This window comes from Octopus bimaculoides, chromosome 6 (genome assembly GCF_046866305.1).
Source record: "Octopus bimaculoides isolate indiv1 chromosome 6, ASM4686630v1, whole genome shotgun sequence".
NCBI classification, from domain to species: Eukaryota; Metazoa; Mollusca; class Cephalopoda; order Octopoda; family Octopodidae; genus Octopus; species Octopus bimaculoides.
In genome coordinates, this window is record NC_142933.1 from 117236194 (window position 1) to 117252116 (window position 15923).

Genomic DNA, 15923 nt, shown 5'->3' on the forward strand with positions numbered 1-15923 from the left:
TCAGACTTTGTATGTCATATTTTGTCCCAAAGTCTCACTGTTCTATAGCACTAGCTTTCATCCTGTCGTGATAACTCTTATCCAAAATCAATCTTTGCAGCCTCTTTTTATTTCTCTGATTCATAAAAGAGGGGAGGTGTGCAAAGGAAATGACCTAATAACTTAAACACAACAATTACAAATAAACAACAAAAAAATATTAATGAAGAAAAACAAAACAAATTAACAAATTTTTCCCTTTATTTTCATTTCAGATTCCAAACAAACCCTATTTTTATGGGAAAGAGTAAGTAAAATATGAAACTTTTTTTCTCATATGTATTTTGTAAGTTCTGTGGCATGACTTTTGTTGTATTGTTTGTGTCAGATTGTTAACATTTTCTGCTGTATCCTGGTTTTGTTGTCTTTTATTAAAAAACATGACAAGAATTTTTAGAATTCCATTGATGATACTTTTAAAATCCCAACTGTGGCTATAACATGAAAGCATTTCACATTTACTCCTTTATCACCCTCACTCTCTCTCTCTCTCTCTCTCTCTCTCTCTCTCTCTCTCTCTCTCTCTCTCTCTCTCTCATATACACGCGCACTTATGCACTCTGCATGCGCGCGTACATGCATATACACGCATTCTGTCTGTCTGTCTCTCTCTCACACAAACACACACACACACACGCATACACAACACGCTCGTACAATACAAACACACACACCCTCTCTCTCTCTCCTCTTCACGGCTTTTGAAATCTAATGGTAAGCCATTGATCAGGCTGGTTTGCTTAGTTCACTGTCTGAAATATATCTAAAGGTCTTCATTGTTTACTCTCTATTTAACTAACCTTTCCTGTAACTCGCACTTACAGCCAGTATTAATTAGTTATTTCCTCTTTTAAGCGTTGTTAGAATAAAGGGAGGTAAATGTGACCATCTTAGAATTCAGAAAGTCTTCGCGTTTTCCCGTTTCAAAAGTTATTTTAAAAAATGCTTTTGATCATAATATCAAGTTAAATATTATGTATGTCTCAGTATTTTTTTATATATATATAAAACTGTCTTTTTTATATATTTTGATAATTTAAAGAAATTATTTTTGATAATTTTAACCTTTTAACTGCAAAATCAAATTTCGTAGTTTTTCTAAGTAATAATGTTAAATATCTACCAGAAAGCAGAATTGCTATTTTCTACAAGTCAGGTTACCTCAGTAAATTTGACATCTCTCAACAAAAGATAGATTGGTATATAAAGTTGCTTTCCGCAGTAAGGAATAACGAAATTTTGATTGGGTATATCTGATTTCCGCAATGATGGGGTTAAATATATTATTCATATCTCAAGTTTTTTTTTAATTGTTGTTGTTTTATGTAAAGACAGTGTCTTCTTATACTTTTTAATAATCATCTTTGGTATTTCAGGTATCATGGGCACATAAGTCGTGAAGATACAGATCGACTACTTGATGACAAGGATGGTTCTTATCTTGTACGTAAGAGTGACCGAGCACCTGAGGCCTTCACTCTGGCCATCAGGTAAGAATTGCCATTAATTTATATCTATATATATATATCTATATAATCTTTACCTGTTCTTCACTTCTAACATTAGACTTTTGCACTTTGAGATCAGATCACTTATAAATTCCTCCACAATTTGTATGTATGCTATTGTATATCATCATCATATTTTTACATTCATATTTTCATGTTGGCATGGTGTAGACTAAACTTATTTAGGCAGATTTTCTACAACCAGATACTCTTCCTGTCACCAACACTTACTTGATTTTCAAGTAAAGTATTTTTCATTCCACTAGCCCTCATACATCTGCTGAGTTATGGGAGAAGGTAAACATTGTATCCTGCTCTGATGATACAAGGAATTGATGTTCATGCTCACATGTAAAAAGTACTGGTGCCGCATAAAAAGTCCTTGCATAAAAGTTGGCAAGTTCATAACCATACCCCCATCAACACACACAACACACACACAGAGCTGTGCAGTTGAAAAGTTTGCTTCCTAGCCACATGGTTTCAGGTACAGTCTCAATGCACAACACCTCAGGCAAGTGGCCCAGGTCTGCCAAAACTTTGTGAATGGATGTGGTTGCTGGAAACTGAAAGAAGCCTGTTGTGTGTGTGAAGTATTTTGCACTCTCACAAATTTACCTACCCACTTAAACTGTCCAATCTTCTGTACCACTTCCCTTTATTCCCCTCCCTATATTCCAAGTTTATACCCTGACAAAGTCTTCACCACCCTCTTCCCACTCTCTTGCTCTCATCTCTTCCCTCTCCTCTCTGTTTTCCAACTGGAGTAACCATGTATCTCCTCTAAAGCAAGACACTTGTTTCTGTCCCTTTATCATACTTTAACCTCACGTCACATGGCACATACCCACCTCCCTCAATACTCCTCCCTCCTACCTGAATTGAGGGGTCTTGTCTTGCTAGTTACTTAGTGACCTCACTGGTACTGATACCATATAAAAAGTACTCAGTACATACTGTAAAGTGGATGATGCTAGGAAGGGCATCCAGCTGTAGAAACCATACGAAGCAGACACTCCTCTGGCTCACCAGTTCTCGTCAAACCATCCAACTCATGCCAACATGGAAAATGGATGTTGGATGGTGATGATGATGATCGTGATATACCAGATCTTTCTAGAGTATCACATCTACACAGCAAACTTATTTTTGGAAGCATTTGTGCTCTCGTTTGTTCACTGAAATGTCAAAATAAAAATTAATTTTGAGTAAGAAAAATTCACATTTTGCAAAAATCATGAACAAGGTGTTATTTGTTGTTCAGCTGGACAAACATGGGTAAAATTTCATGGGAAATCTTTTTATATTTACTCAGAGTAGCAACTGTTAAATTGTTTCAGTGAATGTTTCCATCATTTTCAATGTAAATAATATACTTAATGCTGGTCGTAATTACTCATAAATTTACTGGTCTTTTGCAGATTTGATGGACAGACCAAAAATTTTAAACTATACCATGATGGCCAGCACTATGTAGGTGAGAAGCGGTTCGACACCATACATGATCTTGTTGCTGATGGACTAATTACATTTTACCTGGAGTCCCGGGCATCAGACTACATCGAATCCTTATCCATCTCAAACTATGCCGAGTCTCCATATCTTGCCTACAGTACCAAAAAGAAAAGGTTGGCCCGCTCAACCACTCGGAGGAGCTCTACCGGTACAAACAACCAAGTTACCACATCAAATTGTTCTGTTGAAAATAACTCCTCGGACGAACAGGTGAGAATCAAAAGAAATGTCATAAACCTCATTTTTTGGTTTCTGAATAACAGGCATTCATAATTTCATTAATTTATTTATTTATTTATTTTCGAACGAGACCGTTGCCAGTGCCAATGGACTGGCCCCTATGCAGGTGACACGTAAAATAGACCATTTCGAGCATGGCCGTTGATCGTTACCAACGTCGTCTCCCTGGCACGTGAAGGGACATTCGAGCGAGGTCGTTGCCAGTGCCGCTGGACTGGCTCCTGTGCAGGTGGCACATAAAAAACACCTTTTGAGTGTGGCCGTTGCCAGTACCGTCTGACTGGCCCTCGTGCCGGTGGCACGTAAAAGCACCCGCTATACTCTCGGAGTGGTTGGCATTAGGAAGGGCATTCAGCTGTAGAAACTCTGCCAGATCAGATTGGAGCCTGGTGTAGCCATCCGGTTTCACCAGTCCTCAGTCAAATCGTCCAACCCATACCAGCATGGAAAGCGGACAGTAAACGACGATGATGATTATTTAAGTACATAGCATCCATTTTTAATATCAATTGTTAGCTTTTACAACATCAGACATTTGCTTGACTTGTTGTTTTTGCGGGTTGGCAGTGGAATGCAACCAATGAGATGCACCAGCCATGGGGCAGTGAGTTGGCAGAATTGCTAGCATACCAGAAATATTGCTTGGCAGCATTTCCTCCATTTGTACATTCTTTGTTCAAATTCTGCCAAGGTTGACTTGGCCTTTCGTACTTTCAGAGTTGATGAAATAAATACCAGTTGAGCACTGGGGTCAATGTAATTGACTAGCCCCCACCCCAAAATTTCAGGCCTTGTGCCTATAATAGAAAGGGTTATTGTTATTATTATTATTATTAAGTTAGTGAGCTAGCAGAACTGTTTGCACACTAGACAAACTGCTTAGTGGCATTTCATTCTTCTTTGCATACTGAGTTCAAGTTCCCCCAAGAGATGACAAAATAAATACCAGTCAAATTCTGGGGTCAATGTAATTGACTAGCCCCTTTCCTAAAAAATTTCAGGTCTTGTGCCTGGAGTAGAGAGGACTATTGTTATTATTACCATTAAGGTTGTGAGCTGGCAGAATCGTTAGCATACCAGGCAAAATGCTTAGTAGCATTTCATCCGTCCTTACATTCTGAGTTCAAATTCTGCCAAGGTCAACTTTGCCTTTCATCCTTCTGGGGTCGATAAATTAAGTACCAGTGAAGCACTGGGGTCAGTGTAATTGATTAGTCCCTTCCCTCAAAAATTTCAGGTCTTGTGCCTTTTGTAGAAAGGATTATTATTGTTGTTGTTTTAGCTTTGTTTTGTTTTAGATACTTCACATCCATTTTAATTCATATCAATTGTTGTTGTTGTTATTTAGTCCTAAATCAGACCTGATTGAACAGATTTATAATGAAAAGCATTTAAAATCTTGACCATTACACATTAAAATCTTGACCATTACACATTAAAATCTTGACCATTACACATTAAAATCTTGACCATTACACATTAAAATCTTGACCATTACACATTAAAATCTTGACCATTACACATTAAAATCTTGACCATTACACATTAAAATCTTGACCATTACACATTAAAATCTTGACCATTACACATTAAAATCTTGACCATTACACTGCTTTTCTCAAGGAAAAGCTGCTGTGTGGCTAAGAAGGTTGCTTTGCAAACATTTGGTTCTGCATTTGGTCCCACTCTGCAGAAACTTGGGCAAGTGTCTTCTATTGTAGTCCCAGGCCAACCAATGCCTTGTAAGTGAATCTGGTAGATAGAAACTGTACAAAGCCCATTGTGTATGTCTGTGTCTGTGTGAATGTTTTACAGTCTGCAATGCTTCGAAAAATTTCTAAGCTATGGATAATGGCATCAGCAAAAAACACCATCCTACGTAACTCAAGTGTCACTCACTGAGTGACATTTTCCTATCAAAAAAGAAAAAGAAAAACATCTGGTGACTGTGCTTTTAGATAGGAATGGAATGAACCCTCTTTTACTCTAAAAGCAGGTAAGGATTAGTGATGGAAAAGCATGTAAAAGAAATGAATGAATGAATGAACAAGTGTACTTTGGTCGTTATTTAGTAGGTTACACTATCCTATGTGTATACTTTTTTTAAGATGGCAGGATGTGGTTTGAGACAGACTTGGCTGCTATTTCTAACTACTCAAGTGATCTCACAGAAGCTGCCTTGTTGGCTTGTGTTGCTTTAATAATGTTTTTATTCATTTAATGACAAATGTTAGTCATCCATGAATGAATTTTGTGTATTTCCTCTGGAATTTACTTCCTCTTTTTACCTTTCCGACTACAACTCACTTTTAATAAGGTTTTACAGTTGCTCCACACACACACACACACACACACACACACACACACACACACACACACACTTCCTCAAATAAACAAAAAATAGTGAACTTTCAATTGTTTACTTCACTTCAGTTGTATAAAGTTACCATTTGCTGAGTTAATTTATGAGAGAGGCAGTATTTGAGTTTCCAGTGCTTGTTTTAATCTTTGGCAGAGGTTGAACTTGTGAGAAGGGCTGGGTTTTTTCCTTAGAAACTTGAAATGAAGACAAAAGCCTTCAAGTAAAAACAATAACCTTTCTTCCTCAAGTGACCATAACTAAAATGCATTCCATTGTGCTGTGCCAGGAATCCCTGTCCTCCCCCTCGCCCCCCACTCAGCTTTAGTAGATCCTCAGTTTTATGTTTGTGTGCATCAATAACATCAATGTAATGAAGTGATCTTTATCCTCTCAACTACTGGGCTTGGACATCTCCAATATACAACATCTATGGCTTGAATTGTTCAGCACAATAGCTGTGGCCAACAAACCCTACCCTGTGTTGAGTGACAATAGTAGAGATGGATGGAATGTGTCCATAAGTCTCTGCTTTGGTCTTGTGCTCTCACCATGGGAAGTTTTGGACCCTTATGAAAACCCGATGTATGTTTTTTCTTGGGTTCCTTCTTCATAGTCTCAACCCAAGACATCCTATATACTTATACTGTAATCTTCAAACTCAAAGTATTGAAACATTCCTCATTTTCCCCCTATAGTGTCCCAACAGGTCAGATACTATGTCCTTTGCCATTATACAAAGTCTAAGAAGGTGAGCTAGCGGAACTGTTAGCATGTTTGACAGAATGATTAGCAGCATTTTGTCTGTCTTTACATTCTGAGCTCTAATTCCACCGAGGTTGACTTTACCTTTTAATCTTTTCAAACTCAATAAGTACTAGTCAAGTACTCAGGTTGATATAATCGACTCTCTCCTCCCCTCAAAAAATGCTGGCCCTGTGCCAAAATATGAAGCCATTATATAAAGACAAAACTAAAGAATTATATTGAAGTAGGCAAAAAAATTTGCTTTACTTAAAACAGGAGACAAGTGATAAATACTGCACATAAAAAGCACTGAGTCTACTCTGTAGAATAGTTGGTGTTAGGAAGGGCATCCAGCCGTAAAACCCTGCCAAAACAGACATGGTAGCATAGGGTAGTTTTTCTATCTGGCCAGCTCCTGTGAACCATCCTGCATGGAAGATGGATATTAAATGATGATGATGATGATCATCATCATCATCATCATCATCATCACCATCACCATCATTATTATTCTTATTGCTATTATTATTATTATTATTATTATTATTATTATTATTATTATTTGTTCAAAATATTGCCAACCATATTTATATTTTAATTGCTGTTTCAGAACCACTTTTTTAGCATAACTTTAGCAATAGTTAAAATAATTAATCAAGATAATGAATTTTTCTCCACCCCATGACTAATTTTAATTAATTAAGAAATTTTTGGGGTTCACTGTATGTTACATAGTTTAGCACCAACTTAACTATTTCTTTTCCTTGCAAGGTTGTTCTCTCTCTCTTTCTCTCTCTATCTCTCTCTCTCTCTCTCTCTCTCTCTTCAATCATTCTTTTATATTACTTCACATGTATCAATGTTCACACTTTCTTTCATATTAAGATCAAGTCGTATTGGTAGTGGCTCTCAAACTTTCAAACCCTATCCCTCACCTCTACTCCTACTAAAGTAATAGTGAAAATTTTTTTACCCCTCTCTTTAATAAGAAGAATACAAGGTAGTTTACACATATAGTTATTTGTTTGGCCATGGTACCACATAAGTTTAAAAACCATCCAATTATCCCTTTAGCTTTCAGATTAATCTATCAAATGTAATAATTATTTATTCACATTGTTTTAAATTTATCATGCATTATCTCCTAGCTTTGAGATTTTGATGAAGTGGTCGTTTATTTGTAAAATGACATTGTAGGATCGGTGTGAAAGGCCAGATGTGGCCTGTTTGAACATAAAACAGATAGATTATTTGGGTCAGATATGGCCAGTTTAAATGGCAGTTAGTCTGTTCTCTTTTTGATCTTCATAGCTTTCTACCCCTCATGAGAATCACTGGCTTAGGCTTCACTTCACTGAGGAGGTTTCATAATACTGAAACATGTTTAGAATTGTCACTCCTAGTTGCATACCTATATTCTATTTTCAAATTTAAATTTCAAATTATTTCCCTTGTATATGTTCATAGAAATTGCTTAGCAAGACCTCCAAAGGGCTGCACATCTTTTTATTTATATAAGCCCTTTGTTCTCCATGGAGCATAGGCCATCAGCGATTTTTCTCCACTGTTCTCAACTTTGGGCTGAAAGCCTCACTGCCTGAGATCTTGTTGGGTTGGAATTGTCATTGATGTTTCTGTAACTTTGCTTTTTTGTCTATGTAGGGATGTTGGTGTCATACAAACCTATTTTTGCCACTGGAAAGAGGTATTCCATGTTAGCCTGGTGTCCTTTGATCTGTCCAGCATGAGAGGCCCTACTAGGAGTTTGTACTTTGCTGGCCTGGCTCTCAGGGTCATTGTGGCACACAAACCATTGCACTGCAACAAAGATTGGACCTTGTGATGGGCATTTCTATGCTGAAGCTGCCAAATCATAACTCAATAGCAATCATCTGCTTGACTTCTATTTTTATGGCATTTGTTCTTTTTCAAATTTATTTTATTAAGGCATATGGCCAAGTGGTTTAAAACTTGCTGGGTCATAGATTTGATTCCTGGACTGAGTGGCATACCAACTCATTGAGCACAATGTACATCATTTCATGCTGATCCAGTCCACTTGGCTGCAGTCCTATAGGCAGGTGTCTTGTAAATCACCACCAGATTCAAGGACTGCTATGTCTTTAGATTCCATAATCTTGTTGATGGTAGCCATGGCTCAGCAAAACTAGTTACAGTGGTGCAAAAAATCTTACAAGCCTTGCTTTCAAGAGTTACACAATGCCAAATCCACTCACGAAACTTTGTGAGTGGATTTGGTAGACAGAAACTGAAGGTTTCTGGGCCAAAGCAGTGCCACGTAAAAGCACCTGTACGATGCCATGTTATAACATCCAGCGCACTTTGTAGAGTGGTTAGTGTTCGGAAGGGCATCCAGATGTAGAAGCCATGCCAAATGAGACTGGAAGCTGCTGCAGCTGGCCAGCCCTTGTCAAACTGTTCAACCCATACCAGCATGGACAACGGGCATGAAATAAGGAATCCACAACACTTGAGATTGCTGCAAGAGTTACTCAGGTGCCTCAAATAAGATGATCACGGCCAGAATGGCTTCTGCTATAGTTCTGTTCAGTGAAAGCTTATCTCAGACTCAACAACAACTCAACAACTATAAAATATTAATATTACAAAAAATTTGTTTGAAAAAGCAGGATTCTAAAACTGTTTAGTATTTTATTGCTCTGATTATCTTAGTATTGAAATTGACCCACAGGAAAATATATTTCTTCTCATACATTAAATTTCATAATTTTTGTCATGTTGAATATGTACAGTATTTATTTATTTGTTTATTCTTTCAATTTAAACAGTTATCACCAGATTCCGATTTTGCTACCAATGTGCAAGAATACGAAAAATCTCACTGCTTTAAGGTAAGATTATCCTTAATATTTCTTATTGTCAACAGTAATACTCTTAGCATCTGTTGAGTTCACCTCCATTGGCTGTATGTAAATACATTTTATGATAGGATTATTTACATATAGTGAATGTTTTATATATATATATATATATATATATATATATATATATACAAGCAATTTAATAAAGAAATTGAAAAATATCAAAGCTAAAAATATTTGATAATAAATAAACATTAGTCCTTTATAATCACTCATTATTTGTAATTGTTTGATTCTATCTCCTGCTCAAATTAATTGTTTGATGTCTTCCCCTCCTGAAAATAATTGTTTGATATCATTCCCTATACAAAATAGAATTGTTTGATTTCTCTCCAAAGTAATTTCTTCTCCCAAAGTAATTGTTTAACTTCTGCTTTTGCTCCAAGTAACTGTTGGTCTTATCATATCTGACCAAAGTAATTGCTTCACTCATTCTTCTTCTCAAAGTAATTGTTTGATTCTCCCCCCCCCCTTCCTGTAATAACTGTTTGGTTTCTTCCCCCTTCCCTGCCCCCATTTAATTGTTTGATGTCATTCTCCACACAAACTACGATGCAATCGCAACCAAATGTCTGGTTGATTTCTAATTAGCAAATATATATGTACACACACACACACACACACACATATACACACATTCATATATAAACATATATAAATACACACACACATACACTACGATAGTTGCTGGTATGCTGTTATTGCTAATGACGATGTTGGCTGTTTCTTTGTGTCCAAAGGTCATGAAGAAGAGTGGCCCAGCCCCAAGTAAACAAATCCTTAATGTCGCAGGGCTTTCTCGTCTTCCCTGTTCTAAATAGTTTTAAAGTGAGCGTCAGTCCACGCAATCCAATCCCCACCCTTTGGACTAGAAGTTCTGACCACAGTGGCTTTGCAGGCTAAGACGGCAACGGTGACCAGCAAGTTATAGATTGTACCTTGGATTGGTCTTCTGTCAGGTGAATTGCCTCATAGCACTAGAGAGCTCCATGTTCCCTAAAGTTGTCAGAAGGGTATCAAAGAGGGCACCAGACCACTTGAGGGACTACACCTGTAAATGGTCAAAATTTATTGTAATCGTTAAAAATACACTGTTATTCCTAAAGGTATACTGTAAATTTTAATGGTGTGCTATAAATGGTAATGGTATATTACAATTGCTAAAGGTATACAATAAATGATAAATGTCTGCTATAAAGATAATGGTATTGAGGTATGCTATAAATGCTAAAGGTATTCTGTAAATGGTAACATTATGCTGTAATTGTTAAAGGTGTATTCTGAAATTACTAGAGGTTTGCTATAAATGGTAAAGGTATGCTGTAAATGGTAAAACATTATGCTGTAATTATTAAAGGTATTCTGTAAATGGTAAAGTTATGCTGTAATTATTAAAGGTATATTCTGTAATTGCTAGAGCTATGCTGTAAAATGGTAAAGGTATGCTGTAAGTAGTAAAGGTATGCTGTAATTGTTAAAGGTATATACTGTAATTGCTATAGGTATACTGTAAATGTCAAAGGTATTGCTGTAATTAATTGTGAAAGGTATAATCTGTAATTGCTAGAGAATGCTGTAAATAGTAAAGGTGTGCTGTCATTGGTAAAACTGAGTGAATTCTGAATTAATGGTCTCTGGTTTTTTTTTTTTTTTTTTGTTTTTTACTTTTTCTCTCTTCTAGCGACTATAACAGGGAACTTGTGTTTTTTGTAAAAAAGCTCTAGCAGAGCTCCAATTACTACTGCAAGAGGAAACTAGAGAAAGTAGATAATTTAAATATCTTACCCAAGCAGATGTTATCAACTGATCTAAATTTGTATTTCTCCAAATGGGAGCCGGTTAGTTGTAGTCTTTTTTTCATGTGCCTATTTGTTCAGCAATTCTACTAGATTCCTCTATTGATTTCTGTAAACTTGGAAATATAGCGTTATCCACGTATACTTACATTGAGAGAAAAGGAATACCTGAATTGCTAACTTTGTGGCATATGCATATATATATACATATATACATGCTTTTGCATCCACCCATACAAAGAATCATACGAAAAGCTCTTTAATTCCAAGTTTCGGTATTTAAAAAGGTGCTAATATTCTAATTTACTTAGTGTCTGCTATTTATTTTAATTTTGTATTGTATTATTATCATCATCATCATCATCATTATTATTATTATTATCCATCTGCTTGATTTTAGTTGATGTTTGCTTCAAATGTTCAGTTTCAATTGACCAGTATCTAAATTTGTTGATATTTTTGTGTCTTTCCAGTATTATGAATTAGATCGTATTTTTTCACTAGATTTTTTTCATTTTACTTTCTTTACTTTCTTCTAAATGGCTTAGTCAGAAGAGAAAAGGCCAGGACCATAGCCCTTTTTTCAGAACCTCCAGGATTGGCGGGAAGAAGGGAGATAGTTATCGTACAACAGAGTGAGCTCCTCTAGAAGTAACCTTAGGCCAAGTGGTGATGTTAACTTGGGAAACGGATTCTGTCATGCAAGAGCAAGAACTGTCCTTAAAATGGACTTCATTTTGGTTTCCATCAACTATCTTTCACTCAAAAGACTTTTGTCAATCTGAGGCTATGAGAGAAAACACTTTGCTTGCAGTGTTGCACATTAGGATTGAACCCTGAAACCATTTAGTTACAAAGCAAACCTCTTAACCATACAGCCATACCTATATCAATTATTCACAAGTTAAATATTTCTTTGTTTTGAATATGTCATTTATAAATATACTAAACTCCAGCTTTACTATTTTGTTATTTTCCCCAAAATATTATTCTAATTCAAATACATATTACCTGAAGTCAGACATGTCTGTAAGAGCCAGAGAGAACCAGAACAATTACTGCAAAGCAATGTATTTGATGCTCTAAAACTCTGCCAATCGGCTGCCTTATACTTATGTTGTCTTACATCAAATCTTAAGATGAGAGCCTTTATTGACAAAATAATTTTTCATCATCTGACTTTTAGATCTGATTGAATTACTACAGATCCAAGTCCTCTTTATTCTCCCACAATATCTACTATATATTTTCCCAATTGTTCATGAAACTATTTTATATTGATTTCTAGCATTGGCATATGGCCAGATATTTTGAGGGTGAAGTGCATTGAACTGAACCTCAGTATATTACTGGTGCTTATTTTATTGACTCTAGTCTAATATGTTCACAATAATCTTGTAACATTTGTTTACAGGAATATGATTAAAGAGTTTGCTATACAAACATGTGGTTTTAGATTTAATCTCAATCTGTGGCACTTTGGCCAAGTGTCATCTAGCACAACCTTGAGTTGACTAATATAATGTGAATGGAATTTGGTTATCTTTTGGAGAACGATATAAGCATTGGCAAGTAAACCAAAAAGCTGGTGCTTCATTCATAAAGTCTCCTGTGATGTTTGTTTTGCACTGAGTTGCAGAGACTCATGTCATTCCTTGCCATGTCATACAGTGAAACACTGATTGGTCTGCTGGAAGCCTATAACAACATTATTCTTCATCAATTGCAATTATAAAATACTACTAAATAAACACAGATTGAATTATAAGAAACATTCTAAAACTTCCCAGTATGTTATATATATATATATATATATATATATATATATATATATATATATATATATATATATAATTAAATACTTCATTATATATGTGTTTGTGTTGTGCATACACATTTGTATGCATATGTTCAGTAATTATATACAATCTTTAGTATAGATTATTACCAATTAATTTTCAGTAGATAGAGTTTTATAGCTTATGAATTTACTTATCATAGTTTGTTTTAATTTAATATTTTTTCCCCACTTTTTTTTATTTTTTATTCCGTCAATAACACCATCAATCCATTTTGACAGTTTTGTAAAAAAAAAGAAATTTTTTTCTTTACTTATTTCAGGTGCAAAATTTTATTGGACTACACTGGTGTGATTACTGTGCCAACTTTATGTGGGGACTAATTGCTCAAGGAGTTAAGTGCCAAGGTAAACAACCAGATCTGTTAATGTCCATGTTTCTTGTCTGTTCATTTGTAAAGATTTTATTTCTCCTAAATATATGCCAGGAAGTTTAGAGCGTACCATTGTTTTGTTTAGAATATATTAACCCTTTTGGTACCATATTTCTGTTGAAATATGTATTGTTTTACAACCTGTAAAGATCTTCATTAATTACACTAATGTAGCATCTTCTTTTACCTTGTTGAGCCAGAAACCCTTTCAATATAAACTATTACCGGTTACATCATATTGTGGGAGAGTTGCAGATATCCTGGTCATTAAGTTGTTGGACTACCAGCCAAACGGTTGCTGGTTCAGACCTCATTACTGGAAAATATCTGCCATCTCTATGCTTAACTAAAACTAGATAAATGCTTAACTAAAACTAAGCTAGTCCATGCTGCTATGCATACTAGTTAACATTATCCTGTTAATGTCCATGTTTCCATACTTGTATGGGTTAGACAGTAACTTGGTTAAAGCAGATCTTTCTATAGTTGGACACTCCTCCTGTTACCAACCCCTATATAAGGTAACATTTTCCTTAGTTTAATGAATAACAAACAGCCTGGACATGTTTTTGAGAGGATTGCAAACAACACTGTTTGTCATTACGTTTACAATCATCACACATGTCAAGACATGACAGGTCATGCACAAATCTATATCCATCTGCTGTCTGTCTGTTTGTCTGTATCTCATATGCTTATATATGTATGTGTAAAGTGGTTGGTGTTAGGAAGGGCATCTAGTTGTAAAAAAAATCCTGCCAAAACAGACAGTGAAGCCTGGTGCAGTCTTCTGCCTAACCAGCCCCTGTTAAACCTTCCAATTTATGCTAGCATTGTGAATGGGCGTTAAATGACAATGATGATGATATATAAGTGCATATATGTGCACACACAATAACACCCGCACAACAGGCTGTTTCCAGTTTCTGTCCTTAGAATTCCTCTCAAGACATTAGATATAACAGGAGGCACTTGCCTAAAGTGTTGCACTGCTGGAAGGAATTCTAATGTTTGAAGTAGAACTCTTTTTTGGGGGTGGGGGTGGGGAGAATTGAAGAGAAGAGTGTTAAGCACCCGAAATTCACATCTCACTTCATGATACCCAAACTTATATCGTAAACTTTATTCCTTAATCTTTGTGCAAAGGTTAGCTGATGTAAACAATAAGAACTTCATCATCGTCATTCTGAAGCTCACTTTTCCATATTTGTATGGAATCTATTTAGGTGTATTTTTAATGGCTGGATCCTTTTCCTGTTGCCAACCCTTACCTGTTTCCATGTAAAGTAATATTTCCCTATGACCAAACATGTTCACAGGGAAGATTGGCAATAAAGGACACTGCTTGCCTGATGGTGACACTCTCTTACAACTATCACATGAGGTCAAGGCAGTGAGATACTAATACACACACACACACACACACAAAATGGGCTTCTTTCAGTTTCTGTCTCCCAAATCTACTCACAAAGCTTTGGTTGACCCAGTACTATTATAGAAGCTACGGAATGGGACTGAACCCAAGTCATGTGCTTAAGAAGCAAATTTCTTACCACGCAGCCAACACTGTATGGTTAACATGTAATCTCCTAGCTTGCTGTGGCCTGAAGAATGAAATAGGAATGCACAGCAGAGTTTTCTCCCCTGGATTTTACTTTACTTCTTCCTCAATGGATAATTTGAATTAGGTACCGTCTATTGTTGTATAGTCATGTTTTAAATGGAGGCCTCAGCTGATGAATTAATCTCTGATCTTGATTCTAACGTTGGAATTTCTTCTATAATTTATTGATGACTATTTATTTTTCAATACTTTGCATGTTAATTTAGATTACTACAATTTAGAATTCATATAGAATTATTGTTGGAGTTGCGAAAATTTGAAGTATGGGAAATGGTAGAATTGCAGAGAAAATACAATCACTGTATGACTCTTGTTGATCTAATTTCAAATCCTACATAGGTTAATGTTTTATCTATAATCTTTCTGATGTTGATAATAAAGTACCAATTCAACAAGAAATCTTCCCTACAAATTAGTGTTCTGACTTGTGATTCATAACAGTATCATCAGGTATTCTCTCTCCTATGACTCTGGATACTGAAATCCCATGATATTTTTATGCCTTAAACTTAATTGTAGTTTTTTTGCACATGAAATTTTATATATATATATATAATCATTATTTTATGACTACTTTGTTTGCTGGTATACATTGGAAGATCACATTTCACTTGAAAGTTTCATTTTGGCTTGGTTTCTATGACCAGATGCCCTCTCTGTCACTAGTCACTTAATAAAGTGCATTGAATGAACTTTAATCATGGCATTTGAGAAGTTAAAATGTAGACGGAAGCCAGTCAGCTGCTCTGGCAATGATCACGCTCGGATGGTGCTCTTAGCACTCCACTAGCACGGATGCCTATCATAGAATTTGATTTCGATTTTGATTTCACTTGCCTCAACAGGTCTTTGCAAGCAGAGTTTAGTGTCTAATGACGGAATGATACGCATAAGTGGCCTGGTTACATGCCTTGCACACAACATCTGATACTTCTTAGGACCAACTTTTCTCTCGAGGTA

The 15923-nt window shown here is 35.8% G+C and overlaps 1 protein-coding gene across 1 annotated transcript in view; it reads left to right on the forward strand.

Annotated features, from left to right (window-relative positions):
• Positions 1 to 15923, forward strand: part of LOC106875299 (N-chimaerin) — a 37741-nt gene that overhangs the window by 8523 nt on the left and 13295 nt on the right. Inside the window, exons 3-7 of the mRNA XM_089354487.1 lie at positions 255 to 286; positions 1416 to 1529; positions 2969 to 3272; positions 9219 to 9281; positions 13229 to 13313. Coding sequence (XP_089210613.1) covers positions 255 to 286; positions 1416 to 1529; positions 2969 to 3272; positions 9219 to 9281; positions 13229 to 13313 — 598 coding nt within the window. The remainder of the gene's footprint in view (positions 1 to 254; positions 287 to 1415; positions 1530 to 2968; positions 3273 to 9218; positions 9282 to 13228; positions 13314 to 15923) is intronic.